Source organism: Emys orbicularis, chromosome 3 (genome assembly GCF_028017835.1).
Source record: "Emys orbicularis isolate rEmyOrb1 chromosome 3, rEmyOrb1.hap1, whole genome shotgun sequence".
Lineage (NCBI taxonomy): Eukaryota > Metazoa > Chordata > Testudines > Emydidae > Emys > Emys orbicularis.
In genome coordinates, this window is record NC_088685.1 from 172,669,501 (window position 1) to 172,685,406 (window position 15,906).

Here is a 15,906-nt window from a genome sequence, read left to right on the forward strand (position 1 = left end):
AGATTGCACGGAAGTACTTGTATAAGGTGAATTGAAAAATACTGTTTCTTTATCATTTTTACAGTGCAAATATTTGTAATAAAAATAATATAAAGTGGGCACTGTACACTTTGTATTCTGTGTTGTAATAGAAATCAATATATTTGAAAATGTAGAAAAACATCCAAAATATTTAATACATTTCAATTGGTGTTCTATTGTTTAACAGTGCAATTAATTGCGATTAATTTTTTTTTTTAGTTAATTGCATCAGTTAACTGTGATTAATCGACAGCCCTAGAAGGAACCATTTTCCATGGGAGAATGCAGTTCAATTTGTACTGCTTGGAAAATTTGTAGTGTTTAAACAGAAGTTTCATTTTCAGAGAAATGATGAGGGGAGGAACCAAACACTTTTAGAATGAAATGTTTTGATTTTTGTTTTGAAATTACTTCATTTATTTTTTTATTTAATATTATAAAGTTGAATTTGGATCACTTTTTACTGATCCAATTTTTTTTATTTTTTTTGGCATTTTCCTTCACAGACAACGTTGACATTTTTTGGTGTTTGTTCCAAGTTGGAATGAAGCCAACTTTCAAAATCTCAGTCCTTTATGAAACAGAATTTCTATCCACAGCACAGCTCTAACGTTAGCATTTTGGAACTGTTTTTCAGTGATGATCTGTAACTTGTAGGCTCAATTTTGCACAAACAGTGTTAGCCCAAATCAGATTGCATATGCAATAAGTCTGTTTTAAGCTTCTATTTGTTTGTACTTGCAACTTAAATAGCTAATATCTAAACCAGGGGTGGGCAAACTTTTTGGCCTGAGGGCCGCATCGGGTTCCAAAACTGTATGGAGGGCCAGGTAGGGAAGGCTGTGCCTCCCGAAACAGCCTGGCCCCCATCCCCTATCTGCCCCCTCCCATTTCCTGCCCCCTGACTGCCCCCCTCAGAACCTCTGACCCATCCAACCCCCCCTGCTCCTTGTCCCCTGACTTCCCCCTCCTGCAACCCTCTGCCCCTAAGGACCCCCCAGGATCCCAACCCCCCCGCTCCCTGTCCCCTGAAGAATATTTACTGAAGTTTTCAAAAGTGCCTAGTGATTTGGGGGGCCTTAATTTTTGGGTGCCCAAGTTCAGATATTTTAAAGGGCCCTGATTTTCAGAGGGTGGGTTCTCGGCACTTGCAGAAAATCTGGTTCCTTTAAGGTGCCCATCCCAATATTGAGGAATCCAAAAACCCTAGACATTTTTAGCCTTTGTAGTTAATCTTTGTGGCACCTCTGAGGTAGATATGGTAAGTATTATCCCCATCTTCCAGAAGGGGGAACTGAGGGCTTGTCTACACTGTGATGTTGTCAACAAAACTTTTTTGTCTTTCATGGGTACTTAAAAAAGCTCCCCCACGAAAGATACAAGTTTTGCTGATGCAAGTGGCAGTGTGAATGCGGCTTTGTCATCAGGAGCGCTCTCCTGCCGACAAAACTAATGCCACTCGCGGGGCTGGAAGTATTTTGTCAGCAAAAGTGCCAACAAAATACCAACAGAGCGTTTACACATGCTGATGTTTAGCGACAACGCTGTCTCGACACAGCCTTGTCACTAAAAGCTGTGTAGTATAGACAAGCCCTAAGGCTGAGAGGTGAAGCAACTTGCCCAAGGCTACACAGTGAGTCAGTGGCAGGGCTTGGCTTAGAAATAAGGAGCTCTTGTCTCCAAACACTGAGCTCATTCCACTACATATGATGTGTCTCAAATCTATCTGATATATAAGCACAATAATAAAAAGCTTAGACTGGTCTTTGTTTGCAGGTAATGACTGTTCTATTCATTTATTGGCCCATACTTTCAGCCAGCCTCAAAGTAGCATCTAAATATTCACAACCAATATCATCACAAAATTGGGCTCGCAAATGAGACTTCCCTATTCATATAAGATGCCTCTTCATATGCAGAGATGAAACCTGTGAACTTGTAGCAAAGCTAAGACATGGCTATATATTTGATCAACTCTAACTTGCATTATGCGTATTTCAAACAGTCTGAAATGAGAAATTCAAAGAGAAACCCAAGGCATGTGAAAGTGAATCGAAACAGAAGAGAAGGTTTGCATGACCCCCTGAAAACACAGGCCACTGAGCTTCATACACTTCACTGTAATGTCGCTTTATAGGCATATGTCAGTGGCAAGTTGGCATGCCTAGATTATGAACACTGTTGATGGAAAACATTAAATAATGTAATGATGAATTCTAATAGCCTGCTCTGCTTTATTCTTTTAGGGAATCAGTAGCCTGTTCAGTTCACTGAAAGTAGTCCGACTTCTTCGGCTGGGGCGTGTGGCTCGGAAGTTGGATCATTACATTGAGTATGGAGCAGCTGTCTTGGTTCTGCTGGTGTGTGTGTTTGGTCTTGCAGCTCACTGGTTGGCTTGCATTTGGTACAGCATAGGAGATTATGAAGTTATCAATGAGGATACAAACACAATCCGAACTGAAAGTTGGCTCTACCAGCTGGGGGAGTCCATAGGAACGCCTTATCGGTTTAACACAACAGGTTCGGGGAAATGGGAAGGGGGGCCAAGCAAGGATTCTGTTTATATCTCCTCGTTGTACTTCACAATGACTAGCCTCACCAGTGTTGGATTTGGAAACATTGCCCCCACTACAGATGGAGAGAAGATCTTTGCGGTTGCTATGATGATGATTGGCTGTAAGTACCAGAGATTTCATTTTTTTTCATACAAAACGGCCTATAAAGTCTTCCTGTGCATGTTAACCTTTATAAAAATTTCCTACACAGTATCTTAAGGGTTTCTAACCAATTTTTAAAACTCAGGTTTGTGACAAAATTTAAACGTCATTACATAAAACATTATGATTTTTCTGGTATGGTATTTTAAAGTCAAGGGTGAGAAATCTTGCATTAATGTTGCATAATATTAGAATAACTTTTTCTGTAACAAAATATAGTTGAATTTCTGCTTACATTTAAACAATTAGAACATGCAAGTTCTGGGTAATTAAAGACCATATATATGCAATCAAACAAGAATGAAATGTATTAATATTTGTTTGATTTGAGGATTCTTAGAAACTAAGTCCCTAATCCTGCAAACATTTCTCTGTCTGAACAACTGTATGCTGTGAAGAGTCGCACTGAAGTCAATGGGACTATTCATGTATGTAATGTTACTTGTGTGTATAAGTGTTTGCATGATTGGGAACTAAGTGCGTAATTCAAAAAATCTCATCTTTCAATTCACTACTCTCTGGATTTTACAGTATCTAAATTTACTTGTACAGCTCTTATATTCAGAGATGGAAATGCTTCCCTTACTATATTACACAAATTAAGAGTCAAGCTGCCAGAATAGAACCTAGAATAGTTTATTATAGAGGGCGCTGGTAGCGACACACATGTTCAGGTTTCCTAACCCTTTCCCATAAGAATCTTGCAATTTTTTTATTTATTTTTTTTAGAAGCTCTAACATCTATAGTATTTGCAGTAGGGCTTTGAAATTCAACAGAGAGAGATCTTGGGGCCAGATAAGTGCCTTTTCTTTGTTACGTAAAATTCCATTCAGCTTTAATTGAGTTATAAACTGTTGAAAATTGCCTGTCTGTTGTCAGCAAAATGTTGCTAGTATGTCAGACCGGTATCTTGAATACTAACGTTCTAAAGAGAGACAGCAGTGCTGCCACCAAAACAATAGCAGTACAAACTGCACAGCAAACCCTGGTAGCAGACGGTCTCTCTGTGATGGTGAGAGAGAGCTGGGTTGAAATCCCCTTACAACCTACCTTGGACTCATCAAGTGGCTGCAGTGGTCCTTCTCCCTACCCTCGGGGAGCATCACACTGGGCAGGAGTGCCTGGGCAGAGGAGAGAGACAGTAGGGGCTGGCTCCTTCCAGACCCAGTACATGGTGCAGTAGCCTATTCCACACTCCTATAAAAGCCTCCTTCTGCTTTTAGCTAATGTAATCAACCCTGTAGCAAAAGTCTGTATTGAAACTTCAGGGTTCAAACCCTGATGATGATTGATGGGGGGGAAGGAGAAGGGAATGGGTTTGTAACAACTGACACAATAGAATTTGTCACCTTTTTTCCTTTAGTAAAAACAAACCATAGGAAATTGCCAAACATGCTCTTAATGTTTTGTGTGTTTTGTTTTTAAGTTGCAAAGTCAAGCACCCAAGTTGCCTGTGCAACCTTAATTCAACCCCCTTGTGCATCATGATATAGTTTTTAATTGCATGATTAAACCCTGTTTTGCTGCAGAGGACTCCTACCTTATTCAAGATGGACCTGCTTTTGGGGTGAAGCAGGGCTGTGTAGTGAACAATGCTGTTTGTCAGTCCCCTGCCTCGTTTGTTTCAGAAGTAGGAACCTGTGAAGTAAATGAAGGGAAAAAGGATGATCTCATGACTAAGGCAGTCGAACACCACACAGGAGAATTCAGTTCTATCCCTGCCTGTGTCGCAGAGCTTCTATGTGATGCTGAGCAATTCACTTAAGCCAAAATGTTGTCAAGTGAACACTAATTTGTTCCTTATTTTATGGGCACCCAGATTGAGACACCTGAGGTCTGATTTGCAGAACTGCAGATCACTCAGACCTACAACTCAGGTCAATGGGAGCTGTGGATGCTCAGCATGTCAAGAAGTGTGATCTGGAGGAATGAGCACAGAGTTAGGAGTCAAGAGGTCACGAGTTCTAATCCTGATTCTACAAAAAGAACAGGAGTACTTGTGGCACCTTAGAGACTAACAAATTTATTAGAGCATAAGCTTTCGTGGGCTACAGCCCACTTCTTTGGATGCATATAGAGTGGAACATATATTGAGGAGATATATATACACACATACAGAGAGCATGAACAGGTGGGAGTTGTCTTACCAACTCTCAGAGGCCAATTAAGTAAGAGGAAAAAAACGTTTGAAGTGATAATCAAGATAGCTCAGTACAGACAGTTTGATAAGAAGTGTGAGAATACTTACAAGGGGAGATAGATTCAATGTTTGTAATGGCTCAGCCATTCCCAGTCCTTATTCAATCCTGAGTTGATTGTATCTAGTTTGCATATCAATTCCAGCTCAGCAGTCTCTCGTTGGAGTCTGTTTTTGAAGTTTTTCTGTTTTAAGATAGCCACCCGCAGGTCTGTCATTGAATGGCCAGACAGGTTAAAGTGGTCTCCCACTGGTTTTTGAGTATTATGATTCCTGATGTCAGATTTGTGTCCATTAATTCTTTTGCGTAGAGACTGTCCGGTTTGGCCAATGTACATGGCAGAGGGGCATTGCTGGCACATGATGGCATATATCACATTGGTAGATGTGCAGGTGAACGAGCCCCTGATGGTATGGCTGATGTGATTAGGTCCTATGATGATGTCACTTGAATAGATATGTGGACAGAGTTGGCATCGGGCTTTGTTACAAGGATAGGTTCCTGGGTCAGTGTTTTTGTTCAGTGATGTGTGGTTGCTGGTGAGTATTTGCTTTAGGTTGGGGGGTTGTCTGTAAGCGAGGACAGGTCTGTCTCCCAAGATCTGTGAGAGTAAAGGATCATCTTTCAGGATAGGTTGTAGATCTCTGATGATGCGCTGGAGAGGTTTTAGTTGGGGGCTGAAGGTGACAGCTAGTGGTGTTCTGTTATTTTCTTTGTTGGGCCTGTCTTGTAGGAGGTGACTTCTGGGTACTCGTCTGGCTCTGTCAATCTGTTTTTTCACTTCAGCAGGTGGGTATTGTAGTTTTAAGAAGGCTTGATAGAGATCTTGTAGGTGCTTGTCTCTATCTGAGGGATTGGAGCAAATGCGGTTATATCTTAGAGCTTGGCTGTAGACAATGGATCGTGTGGTGTGTCCTGGATGGAAGCTGGAGGCATGTAGGTAAGTGTAGCGGTCAGTAGGTTTCCGGTATAGGGTGGTATTTATGTGACCATCACTTATTAGCACAGTAGTGTCCAGGAAATGGACCGCTTGTGTGGCTTGATCTAGGCTGAGGTTGATGGTGGGATGGAAATTATTGAAATCATGGTGGAATTCCTCAAGGGCTTCTTTTCCATGGGTCCAGATTATGAAGATGTCATCAATGTAGCGCAAGTATAGTAGGGGCGTTAGGGGATGAGAGCTAAGGAAGCGTTGTTCTAAGTCAGCCATAAAAATGTTGGCATACTGTGGGGCCATGCGGGTACCCATAGCAGTGCCGCTGACTTGAAGGTATATATTGTCCCCAAATGTGAAATAGTTGTGGGTGAGGACAAAGTTCAGCCACCAGGTTAGCTGTGACGTTATCGGGGATACTGTTCCTGATAGCTTGTAGTCCATCTTTGTGTGGAATATTGGTGTAAAGGGCTTCTACGTCCATAGTGGCCAGGATGCTGTTTTCTGGAAGATCACCTGATTCTGCCACTGATTCACCAAAGTCTTGCTTGTCTCCATTTTTCCATCTGTAAAATAAAGAGAATAGTATGTGGAGATTAATATTTGAGTCGCTTGGTTATAACAATAATGGGTGCCTTAGAAATGACAATGAGGAAATAAATAATTCCATATTCAGTGCAAGGTTTGGATAGTGAGCTCCGGTTTTATTTACTGCTATGCACTGAATGATGATAAAAAGAAATATTGAACACTTACATTCCTTAATCACTGTCCATCTTGAATACAGAATGAGGCAGGTCTCCTGTGGGGAAAAAAATACTAGGTGATCATGTAATTAGACTGTATCATTGTGTGTGTGTGTGTACGCATGCAAGGGGGCACAATTAAGGATGCACAGGCAACCTTAATTCTGGCCTTTCCTAACGTTTAAGTGCTTAATATTGCAACCTAAGTATTGTTTGGTTATTGTGGTTATTTATAGAGTGCCAAATGTGTACAAGCCTCTCTGTATAGATCATGTGATGTGCTTTAGATGAAAACAGTGATGGGCCAAATTCTTGGCTGGTGAAAATCAACACAACTCTATTGATGTCGATGGAACTACACCAGCTAAGGAGCTGGCCCCATAGGTTTAGAAATGCTCAACTAAATCCTACTTTAAATTAAAAAGTCTGACTTACCCTTTTATACCAGATTGTGAACCTTTGCTCCCGGTTGGTAAACATTGACTTTGATGGGACTGCTTGATTGAGTAAATGGAACAACTCATGGGAGTTAATGATAACTGAAGGGTTCACAATCGAGTTTTTTATGTGTTATCTGTATTGCATTTATTGTATTACATTTCTACTGACTTTCTAGTTACACAATGCTCAATAACATGAGATGTGAACAAAAAATTGGAACAAAGCTTGAACCAATCACACTATCTACTGCTGGAGAACAAGTCTGACACAGATTGGAAAGAATATGTCTAGGTCACCTGAAATCAGTATGACAGACCAAGCAAATGGAAACCTGGTGCTCTCTCTTAATAAGAGACTATATGATAAATGACTTCAAACATTTTTTAAATCTTTGGAAAAATGGCCAAAACAAACACTTCAATAGGCTTCATGTGTAAATTGATTTGAATCAAAGTGCGTGACTTGCAGGGATAAAAGAGAATTAGGTGATAATGTAAAAGACCTCAAGAAATAAATTATGGAAAGAATTATCTTGACTTTTGAGACATTTTGATTACAGTGGAGACCAAGAAACAGAAGAATGAAAAGCTAGTGGATATTCTGTGGACAAGGGAAGGAAGAAATATTTTCTGGACAAATGGCCTTTGGGACAGATCCTGCAGGCTGCAGTGCATCCCCTGAGAGGCGGTGAGCACCCTCAGCTCCCATGACTTTAAAAGGAGTTAAGGGTGTGCTCAGCGTGTTACTGGATCATGTGTTAATGCAAAGGACAATACCTTAAATTCTGAATAAGCAAATATGCCTAATACTCTCTTATTTTTCCTTCCCATGACTACGGGGAAAAACGTGTATACTCTGACTTCTCAGAATAATGTTCCGATGGCTAAATGTTCTCTAAATGCTTCCGGAATCCTCCTCAAAAATCTAATAATCCAAGGCCTGCTAGTTTCTTCTGGTGAAGGACTCCTTGCTTATCCTAAAACTCCAGTTGAAGTCAGTGTGAGTTGAAGAGGTGCAAGGAATGCAGATCAGGCCCAGAATTTGCTCCTCCTGTGATGTTCTTCCCACTCCTCTTCCAAATGACAAATCTTTCAGAGCTGCATGAATTAGTCTTATTGTTCTTGGCATGGAGGGACACCTTATGGCTAGCCTCTGATGGATTTTATGACGTTGAGTGGTCATTCTTACCATACAAATGTTATTGCATTGGGATAGATATGCTGTATTTTTTTTTCCTCCTTCAGTTTTACAATTTGCATGTGCTAGTGTTTTCTTTGGGTACTGCTGACGGGTTCTAGCCAGGGCATTGTGTTGTGATCTCAGGTGACATTGGCATAAAATGTTGCACTGCAACTATACAAGTTGGGCCTGGTGTTCTTCTGTTATGTAATGTTTGCTAAGGAGACCAGTAACAATCCACTGCATCTCATATCTTGACAGCAATGAATAGGATGTCTGAAATTAGAATCAGGAGATAGTCTTCTACTCTGCTTTTTATTTTCAATTCCCTATTATGTGCTGTGTGCATCTTGGTTTATATGTATTAAATAGATAACTCAGCACTTCTGCATAGGTATTGCAAGGCCATGCTGATTGGGGTTTATTATTCTGTAGACATGGCCTCCTGTGGTATTTTTCATATGTAAAGTGTTCCATGTTGTGATGCGTGAGTGGGTTCATAAAGCAAAGTCAAAGAGTCCATCTAGTCTAAGTGTCTCACATTTTCTCTAAATGCTTTAGAAAACATCCTCAGAAGTCTAATAATCCAAGGCAAGCTAGTTACTGATGGTGAAGAAAACAAAAGGCCCAATACTGTATTCCTTGCTTTCGCCCAAACTCCTCACACCATGACTTAATAGAAGTTTGTCTTGCAGATGTCGCCCCTCTGACTGCCAATGGAATAATGTCCCTGTGGCAACTACGATCTTTATTCACATTGTTAGTAGGAAAGCTTGTATTTAGCTGTGTCTTTATACACTGAACTGGTGGGAACAGAAGAGGAGCCAGACCCATATGATCAGGCAGGTCTCCACTGACCACCACTAAGCTGAAGACGGTTGGTGGCAGAATTCAGCAGCATATTGGGCAGCTGATCAACGCCCTTGCTGTAGTGTTTGTAGCGCAGCTTCAGCAGTTTGGGTGCAGTGCGGTACCCAAGATAACTGACATAGCCTGAATAAATTGTTCCAACCAGCCCAGGAGGGGGTTGGACTGCTCCAAGAGGGTAGAGGCCCAGGCCAAGGCCTCCCCACAGTCAGCAGACTGATGATGAGCCCTACTTGGGCCTGGTGTGTGGGGAACAATTGAGGGGCACAGTCAGAAGAGGAGCCAGCATTGGTTTAGGAAATCTAGGAATTGAGCACAATCACCACTAAACTTGTCTGGGAGTGGGACCTTCGGCTCCCGGGAGGCAAGAGCCAGGGTTGCCAGTGGAGCTGCTTGGGCTTGTAGGGCTGCATTCTGCACCTGCAGGGTGGACACCTATATCTGCAAGTTCTGAATGGCCCCAAGCAGCTCCCCCAGGGAAAAACCTGGCCTGAGTGGGGTCTATGGCAATGAGGTGGGCTCCTATGCTTTGCATTGGGCTACTCAAACTGTAGCCAACCAGGCTGTTGGCAGTCAAGCCTAGTGGTGGAAGTGAGAATTCAACCTATGAGTTAGAGCTGGGTCTAGGATGGGCAGCGTCCAGGAAACAAGCTAAGGGTCAGTACCAGAGGGACAGAAGCCAAATGCCAGAGCCAGAGGGCAAACTGGAGTTGTAAGCTAGAGGCAGATCCAGAGATCAAAGTCAGAATCAAGCTGGAGGGGAGCAGGGTCTAGAATAAGGGCAAGCCCATATGCAGGCATGCTGTGCATTGAGCAGCCGCTGATCTGAGGTGGGGGCCAGACTGCTAAACCAGCAGTCTATGATGGGCAGGGGTCACTGCCAGTTCCAAGACAGTACATTGGTTGCCTAGCCGTGAAGTTAGGGAGCAGGTCAGTAGCTCATCCTAGCTCATCTGGGTCCCTGATACCCTCCAACCATTCTGAAACACAGCCAGGAACACTATTACATTGCAACAGTTGTCACTTCACTGCACTCCAAACCCCTCAGCCCCAGCTCCACACCAGAGCCCACACCCCCAGCTGGAGCTGTCACCCCCTCACACACCCCAACCCTCTGAGCCAGTCTGGTGAAAATGGGGGAGGGAGGGTGGGGAGCGTGAGCGACTTGGGGAGGGGGGGCAAGGCAAGAGTATTCGGTTTTGTGTGAGTACAAAGTTGGTGACCCTAGGACCAGATGGTATTCACCCAAGAGTTCTGAAGGAACTCAAATGTGAAATTGCAGAACTACTAACTACAGTTTGTAACCTATCATTTAAATCAGCATCTGTACCAAATGACTGGAGGATAGCTAATCTGATGCCAATTTTTAAAAAGGGCTCCAGAGGTGATCCTGGCAAATACAGGCCAGTAAGCCTGACTTCAGTTCCGGGCAAACTGGTTGAAACTTCAGTAAAGAACAAAATTGTCAGACACATATATGTACATAATTTGTTGGGGAAGAGTCAACATGGTTTTTGTAAAGGGAACTCATGCCTACCCAATCTACTAGAATTCTTTGAGGGGACTGTGACGGGTTGGATCACAGAAAACCCCTTGGGAACTGCCAACTGATGTGCTGAGACTACCTCTAACCCAGCTTGGGACTCCAGAACCTTGCCTTGTTTGAGCCAGAACTGCTAGCCTGCTGCAAACACAGACCCAGGTCTGAACTATGCCCCCTGAAAGCTGCAGGCGTAACTGAAAACAGTTTAAGAAGCGTTCCTGTCTCCAATACCCAGATCCCCAGCTCTCAATGGGGTCCAAACCTTAAATAAATCCGTTTTACCTTGTATAAAGTGTATACAGGATAAACTCATAAATTGTTCGCCCTCTATAACACTGATAGAGAGATATGCACAGCTGTTTCTCTCCCCCCCCCTCCCCCCAGGTATTAATACATACTCTGGGTTAATTAATAAGTAAAAAGTGATTTTTATTAAATACAAAAAGTAGGATTTAAATGGTTCCAAGTAATAACAGATAGAACAAAGTGAATTACCAAGCAAAATAAAATAAAACATTCAAGTCTAAACCTAATACAATAAGAAAACTGAATACAGATAAAACCTAACCCTCAGCTGTTTCAATAAGCTTCAGTCACAGACTGGATGCCTTCCTAGTCTGGGCACAATCCTTTTCCTTGGTACAGCCCTTTCTTCCAGCTCAGGTGGTAGCTAGGGGATTTCTCATGATTGCAGCCCCCTTTGTTCTGTTCCACCCACTTGTATATCTTTTGCATAAGGTGGGAATCCTTTGTCCCTCTCTCGGTTCCCACCCCTCCTAAATGGAAAAGCACCAGGTTAAAGATGGATTCCAGTTCAGGTGACATGATCACATGGCACTGTAAGACTTCATTACCCACTTGCCAGCACACATGTATACAGGAAGACTTACAAGTAAAATAGAGCCATCTACAGTCAATTATCCTGGTTTATGGGAGTCATCAAGATTCCAAACCACCGTTAATGGCCCACACTTTGCATAATTACAATAGGCCCTCAGAGTTATATTTCATATTTCTAGTTTCAGATATAAGAATAATACATTCATACAAATAGGATGAACACACTCAGTAGATTATAAGCTTTGTAATGATACGTTACAAGAGGCCTTTTGCATGAAGCATATTCCAGTTACATTATATTCACACTCATTAGCATATTTTCATAAAATCATATAGGGTGCAACATCACAGGGGTCAACAAGCATGTGGACAAGGGAGATCCATTGGATATAGTGTACTTAGATTTTCAGAAAGCCTTTGGCAAGATCCCTCACCAAAGGCTCTTAAGCAAAGTAAGCTGTCATGGGATAAGAGGGAAGGTTCTCTCATGGATTGGTAACTGGTTAAAAGAACAAAGGGTAGGAATAAATGGTCAGTTTTCAGAATGGAGAGAGGTAAACAGTGGTGTTGGGACCAGTCCTATTCAACATATTCATAAATGATCTGGAAAAAGGGGTAAACAGTGAGGTGGCAAAATTTGCAGATGATACAAAAATACTCAAGATAGTTAAGTCCCAAGCAGACTGCGAAGAGCTACAAAAGGATCTCACAAAACTGGTGACTGGGCAACAAAATGGCAGATGAAATTCAATGTTGATAAATTCAAAGTAATGCACATTGAAAAACGTAATCCCAACTCTACATATAAAACGATGGGGTCAAAATTAGCTCTTACAACTCAAGAAAGAGATCTTGGAGTCATTGTAGATAGTTCTCTGAAAGCATCCACTCAATGTGCATCGGCAGTCAAAAAAGCAAACAAAATGTTGGGAAATCATTAGGAAAGTAATAGATAATAAGAAATATAATATTGCCTCTCTATCAATTCATGGTATGCCCACATCTTGAATACTGGAGCTGGTCTCCCCATCTCAAAAAGATATATTGGAATTGGAAAAGGTTCAGAAAAGGGCAACCAAAATGGTTAGGGGTATGGAACAGCTTCCATATGAGGCGAGATTAAGAAGACTGGGGGGAGTTTTAGCTTGGAAAAGAGATGACTAAGGGGGGATATGATAGAGGTCTATAAAATGATGACTGGTATGGAGAAAGTAAATAAGGAAGTGTTATTTACTCCTTCTCCTAACACAAGAACTAGGGGGTCACAAAATGAAATTAATAGGCAGCAGGTTTAAAATAAACAAAAGGAAGTATTTTTTTACACGACACACAGTCAAGTTGTGGAACTCCTTACCAGAGGATGTTGTGAATGCCAAGACTATAACAAGGTTAAAAAAAGAACCAGATAAGTTCATGGAGGATAGGTCCATCAATTGCTATTAGCCAGGATGGGCAGGGATGGTGTCCCTAGCCTCTGTTTTCCAGAAGCTGGGAATGGGCGACAGGGGATGGATCACTTGATGATTACCTGTTCTGTTCATTCCCTCTGGGGCACCTAGTATTGGCTACTGTCAGAAGACAGGATATTGGGCTAGATGGACCTTTGGTCTGATCCAGTGTGGCCGTTCATTTGTTGAATGGTGTCCAGTAAGTATAAGGGAATTGCAAAAGGCTGTGAAATGGTTCTTAACTTGCACACGTGCTATTCTTTTTGAGGAGTTGGCTAAGTGTGTGAGTGTACACCAGGATATGGAACCTCCTGAATCTCACACCACACACTCTCACTGGCCCTTGTCACTATGTGCATACTGAAGCATTGCTCAAAAAGAGTAGAAGGAAGGTGGCATAGGCAACCTTTTTATCCCCCCCCCTTCTTTTTGTCCTTTAATAGGACAACAGATTCCTTTGGGTGAGAGTGAGCGTAATGTAAAAGGAGATTAAGAGCTTGTACATTTAAACCATTATAAGCAAAGTAAAGGTGTGTGTGTGTTAATGGCACATATTGGGGCTTTGCTGAAAGAGGGCAGAGTTAAGGTTGCATGAACAACCGTAACTGTGTTTTCTGATCTTCAGAAATTTGCGTTTCGGTCAACTCCGTGTTCTGCAAGAAGACAACATACCACCCAGCAACCTGAAGGCAGAGTGTAGTTTTTTGCCACTGAATTGCTACAAAAAAGACTGGTAAATGTTGCCAATAATGCTCTTTGGCAGAAAAAAATTACAGCATTAAATTCAGTGTGACAGCTAGCTGGGCCTACTGGTTATTCTGTCTTAATAGTGGGACAGCAGAGATCATTCACTCTTGTTGAGTACGTTTGCTAAACTCCTAAACCGCCCCCCCCAAAAAGTACTTTCAGACAGCATAGAGTATAATTGTTAATTTCTTGTTTCAAAATAATTTTAGCATTAATAATGTTTGTTACACATCTGTCTACTCCCTAAAGAACGTTCTGCTGGTGAGCTCCCAATGGCACGTATAAAACCTTAAAAAGCAATCTATCTAGCATATTGCCTGCTTTATTGCGTTGCATCAACAAAAAAACCCAAAACAAACAAAAAAGCAACTTGGAAAAAAGAGGTAAAGCAGATTGCTGATTACAATTTGAATAGAAAGGGATGTAGCTGACTGACACCTCTCTTATTTTATTGACTTTTTATTGAAAATATAAATCTAAACTTCAGCCAGAAATAATTGTGCTTATACAGATGAAGATATCTGAGGATGCTCAAGTACTTTAGATGTTATTCAGGACCCATAAAATTGTTATATATACACCTCTACCCCGATATAACACGACCCGATATAACATGAATTCGGATATAATGCGGTAAAGCAGCGCTCCAGGGGGCGGGGCTGTGCGCTCCGGCAGATCAAATCAAGTTCAATATAACGCGGTTTCACCTATAACGTGGTAAGATTTTTTGGCTCCCGAGGACAGCGTTATATCGGGGTAGAGGTGTAGTTGTAGATTAAGGTCAGAAGGGATCATTATGATCACATAGTCTGACCTACTGCAAAACACAGAACATAGAGCCCCACCCAATAATTTCTGCACCACACCCATAAAGATCTGTTATAGCTCAAACAGAAGTTAAGAAAGCCACCAACCTTCAGTTAAAGACTTCAAGTGATGGAGAATCCAACATGCCCCTAGGTAAGTTGTTCCAATGATTAGTTACCCTCACTGTTAAAGATGTGATCCTTATTTCTAGTCTGAATCTATTGAGCTTCTGCTTCCAACCCCTGGATCTCATTAGGCCTTTTCCTGCTAGATTAAAGAGATATCTACTGTTAGAAATCCCTCCCCCATGTAGATACCTTTAGACTGTGATCAAGTCACCTCTTACCCTTCCCCCTACATATCAGATATTGTTCCCAAATCCATTTTACACATAAGTAAACTGAGGCATAAAAGGGTAAAATGGCATGCCTGCCTTATCATCACAAGTACTGGGAATAGAAGCATGAGGCATTAACCTATATACCAAATGTGATTATTATATTTATGTTCCCAGTCTCTACCTATAGTTGACAAGAAACCTGAACATTAGAGAAAAATACCAATTCTGCAGCACAGGTTATAGGACAAGGAAAAGCCATCATATTCCCTATCTCCTTGATAGTGGCAATGACAAATACCAGAAAAATGAGGGGCAAGTCTTCCACGTCTCTCCAAATTTGACTTTCTCACAAAACACAGGGTCCAAGGGTGCTCACATACAACAATTTCCTTCCTTCTCGCCAAGCAGCGTAGGAACTGGTGTTTTAAGGGAGTATCAGTTTCAGATTGGGCTGAACGATGATATAAAGGATGAACTGGCACAGGTCAAGCCAATGTCCCGTCTGGATGAACTGATCGACCCGAGTATCAGAATTGACGAGTGGCACCATGAACGTGGCCAAGCCCTGCCAGTGCCCCTGCTTCCCACCTTTCAATTGTGCACCTGGCTCCAGGGCCTGGAACCCATGCAGGCCCACCCATGCCTGGGTGAGGCTGAGAAGAACCAGTGCCGAAACTTTCAGGCCTGTGTCTGGGTTGTGGGGGCAGCGGATGCTTCGCCTTGAGATGCCCTGCAACAGTCAGACAAGCTTCAGGGTCAGAAGATACCAAGGTCGGGTTGGACTGATTCCTTTTAATCTCCACATGCCTTTTTCGGGATGGCAGCAACTGTGAAATCACCCTTGATGTGTCTCCGATTGCCCTTACAGCACCTAATCTAGACAAGGCTAGCGGTCTACCTGGAGGATCTGGCTAACTTGGGAGCTTCCAGCAATTTTATGGAGCAGGATGTGGTTAAGGCCCAAGGGATTACTGACATGCATAAAAATTCCCTGGATCTGGTTGAAACTATTGATGGGTCGTTCCTAGCCTCAGGACTGGTCACTCATCAGACCACCTCCTAAGGGGTCATTACACT

At 42.2% G+C, this 15,906-nt stretch overlaps 1 protein-coding gene across 1 annotated transcript in view; it reads left to right on the top strand.

Moving 5' to 3' along the window:
* KCNH1 (potassium voltage-gated channel subfamily H member 1) overlaps positions 1-15,906 on the top strand; it is a 329,239-nt gene that overhangs the window by 82,541 nt on the left and 230,792 nt on the right. The window contains exon 7 of the mRNA XM_065401041.1: positions 2,268-2,697. Within this exon, the coding sequence (XP_065257113.1) occupies positions 2,268-2,697 (430 nt within the window). The remainder of the gene's footprint in view (positions 1-2,267; positions 2,698-15,906) is intronic.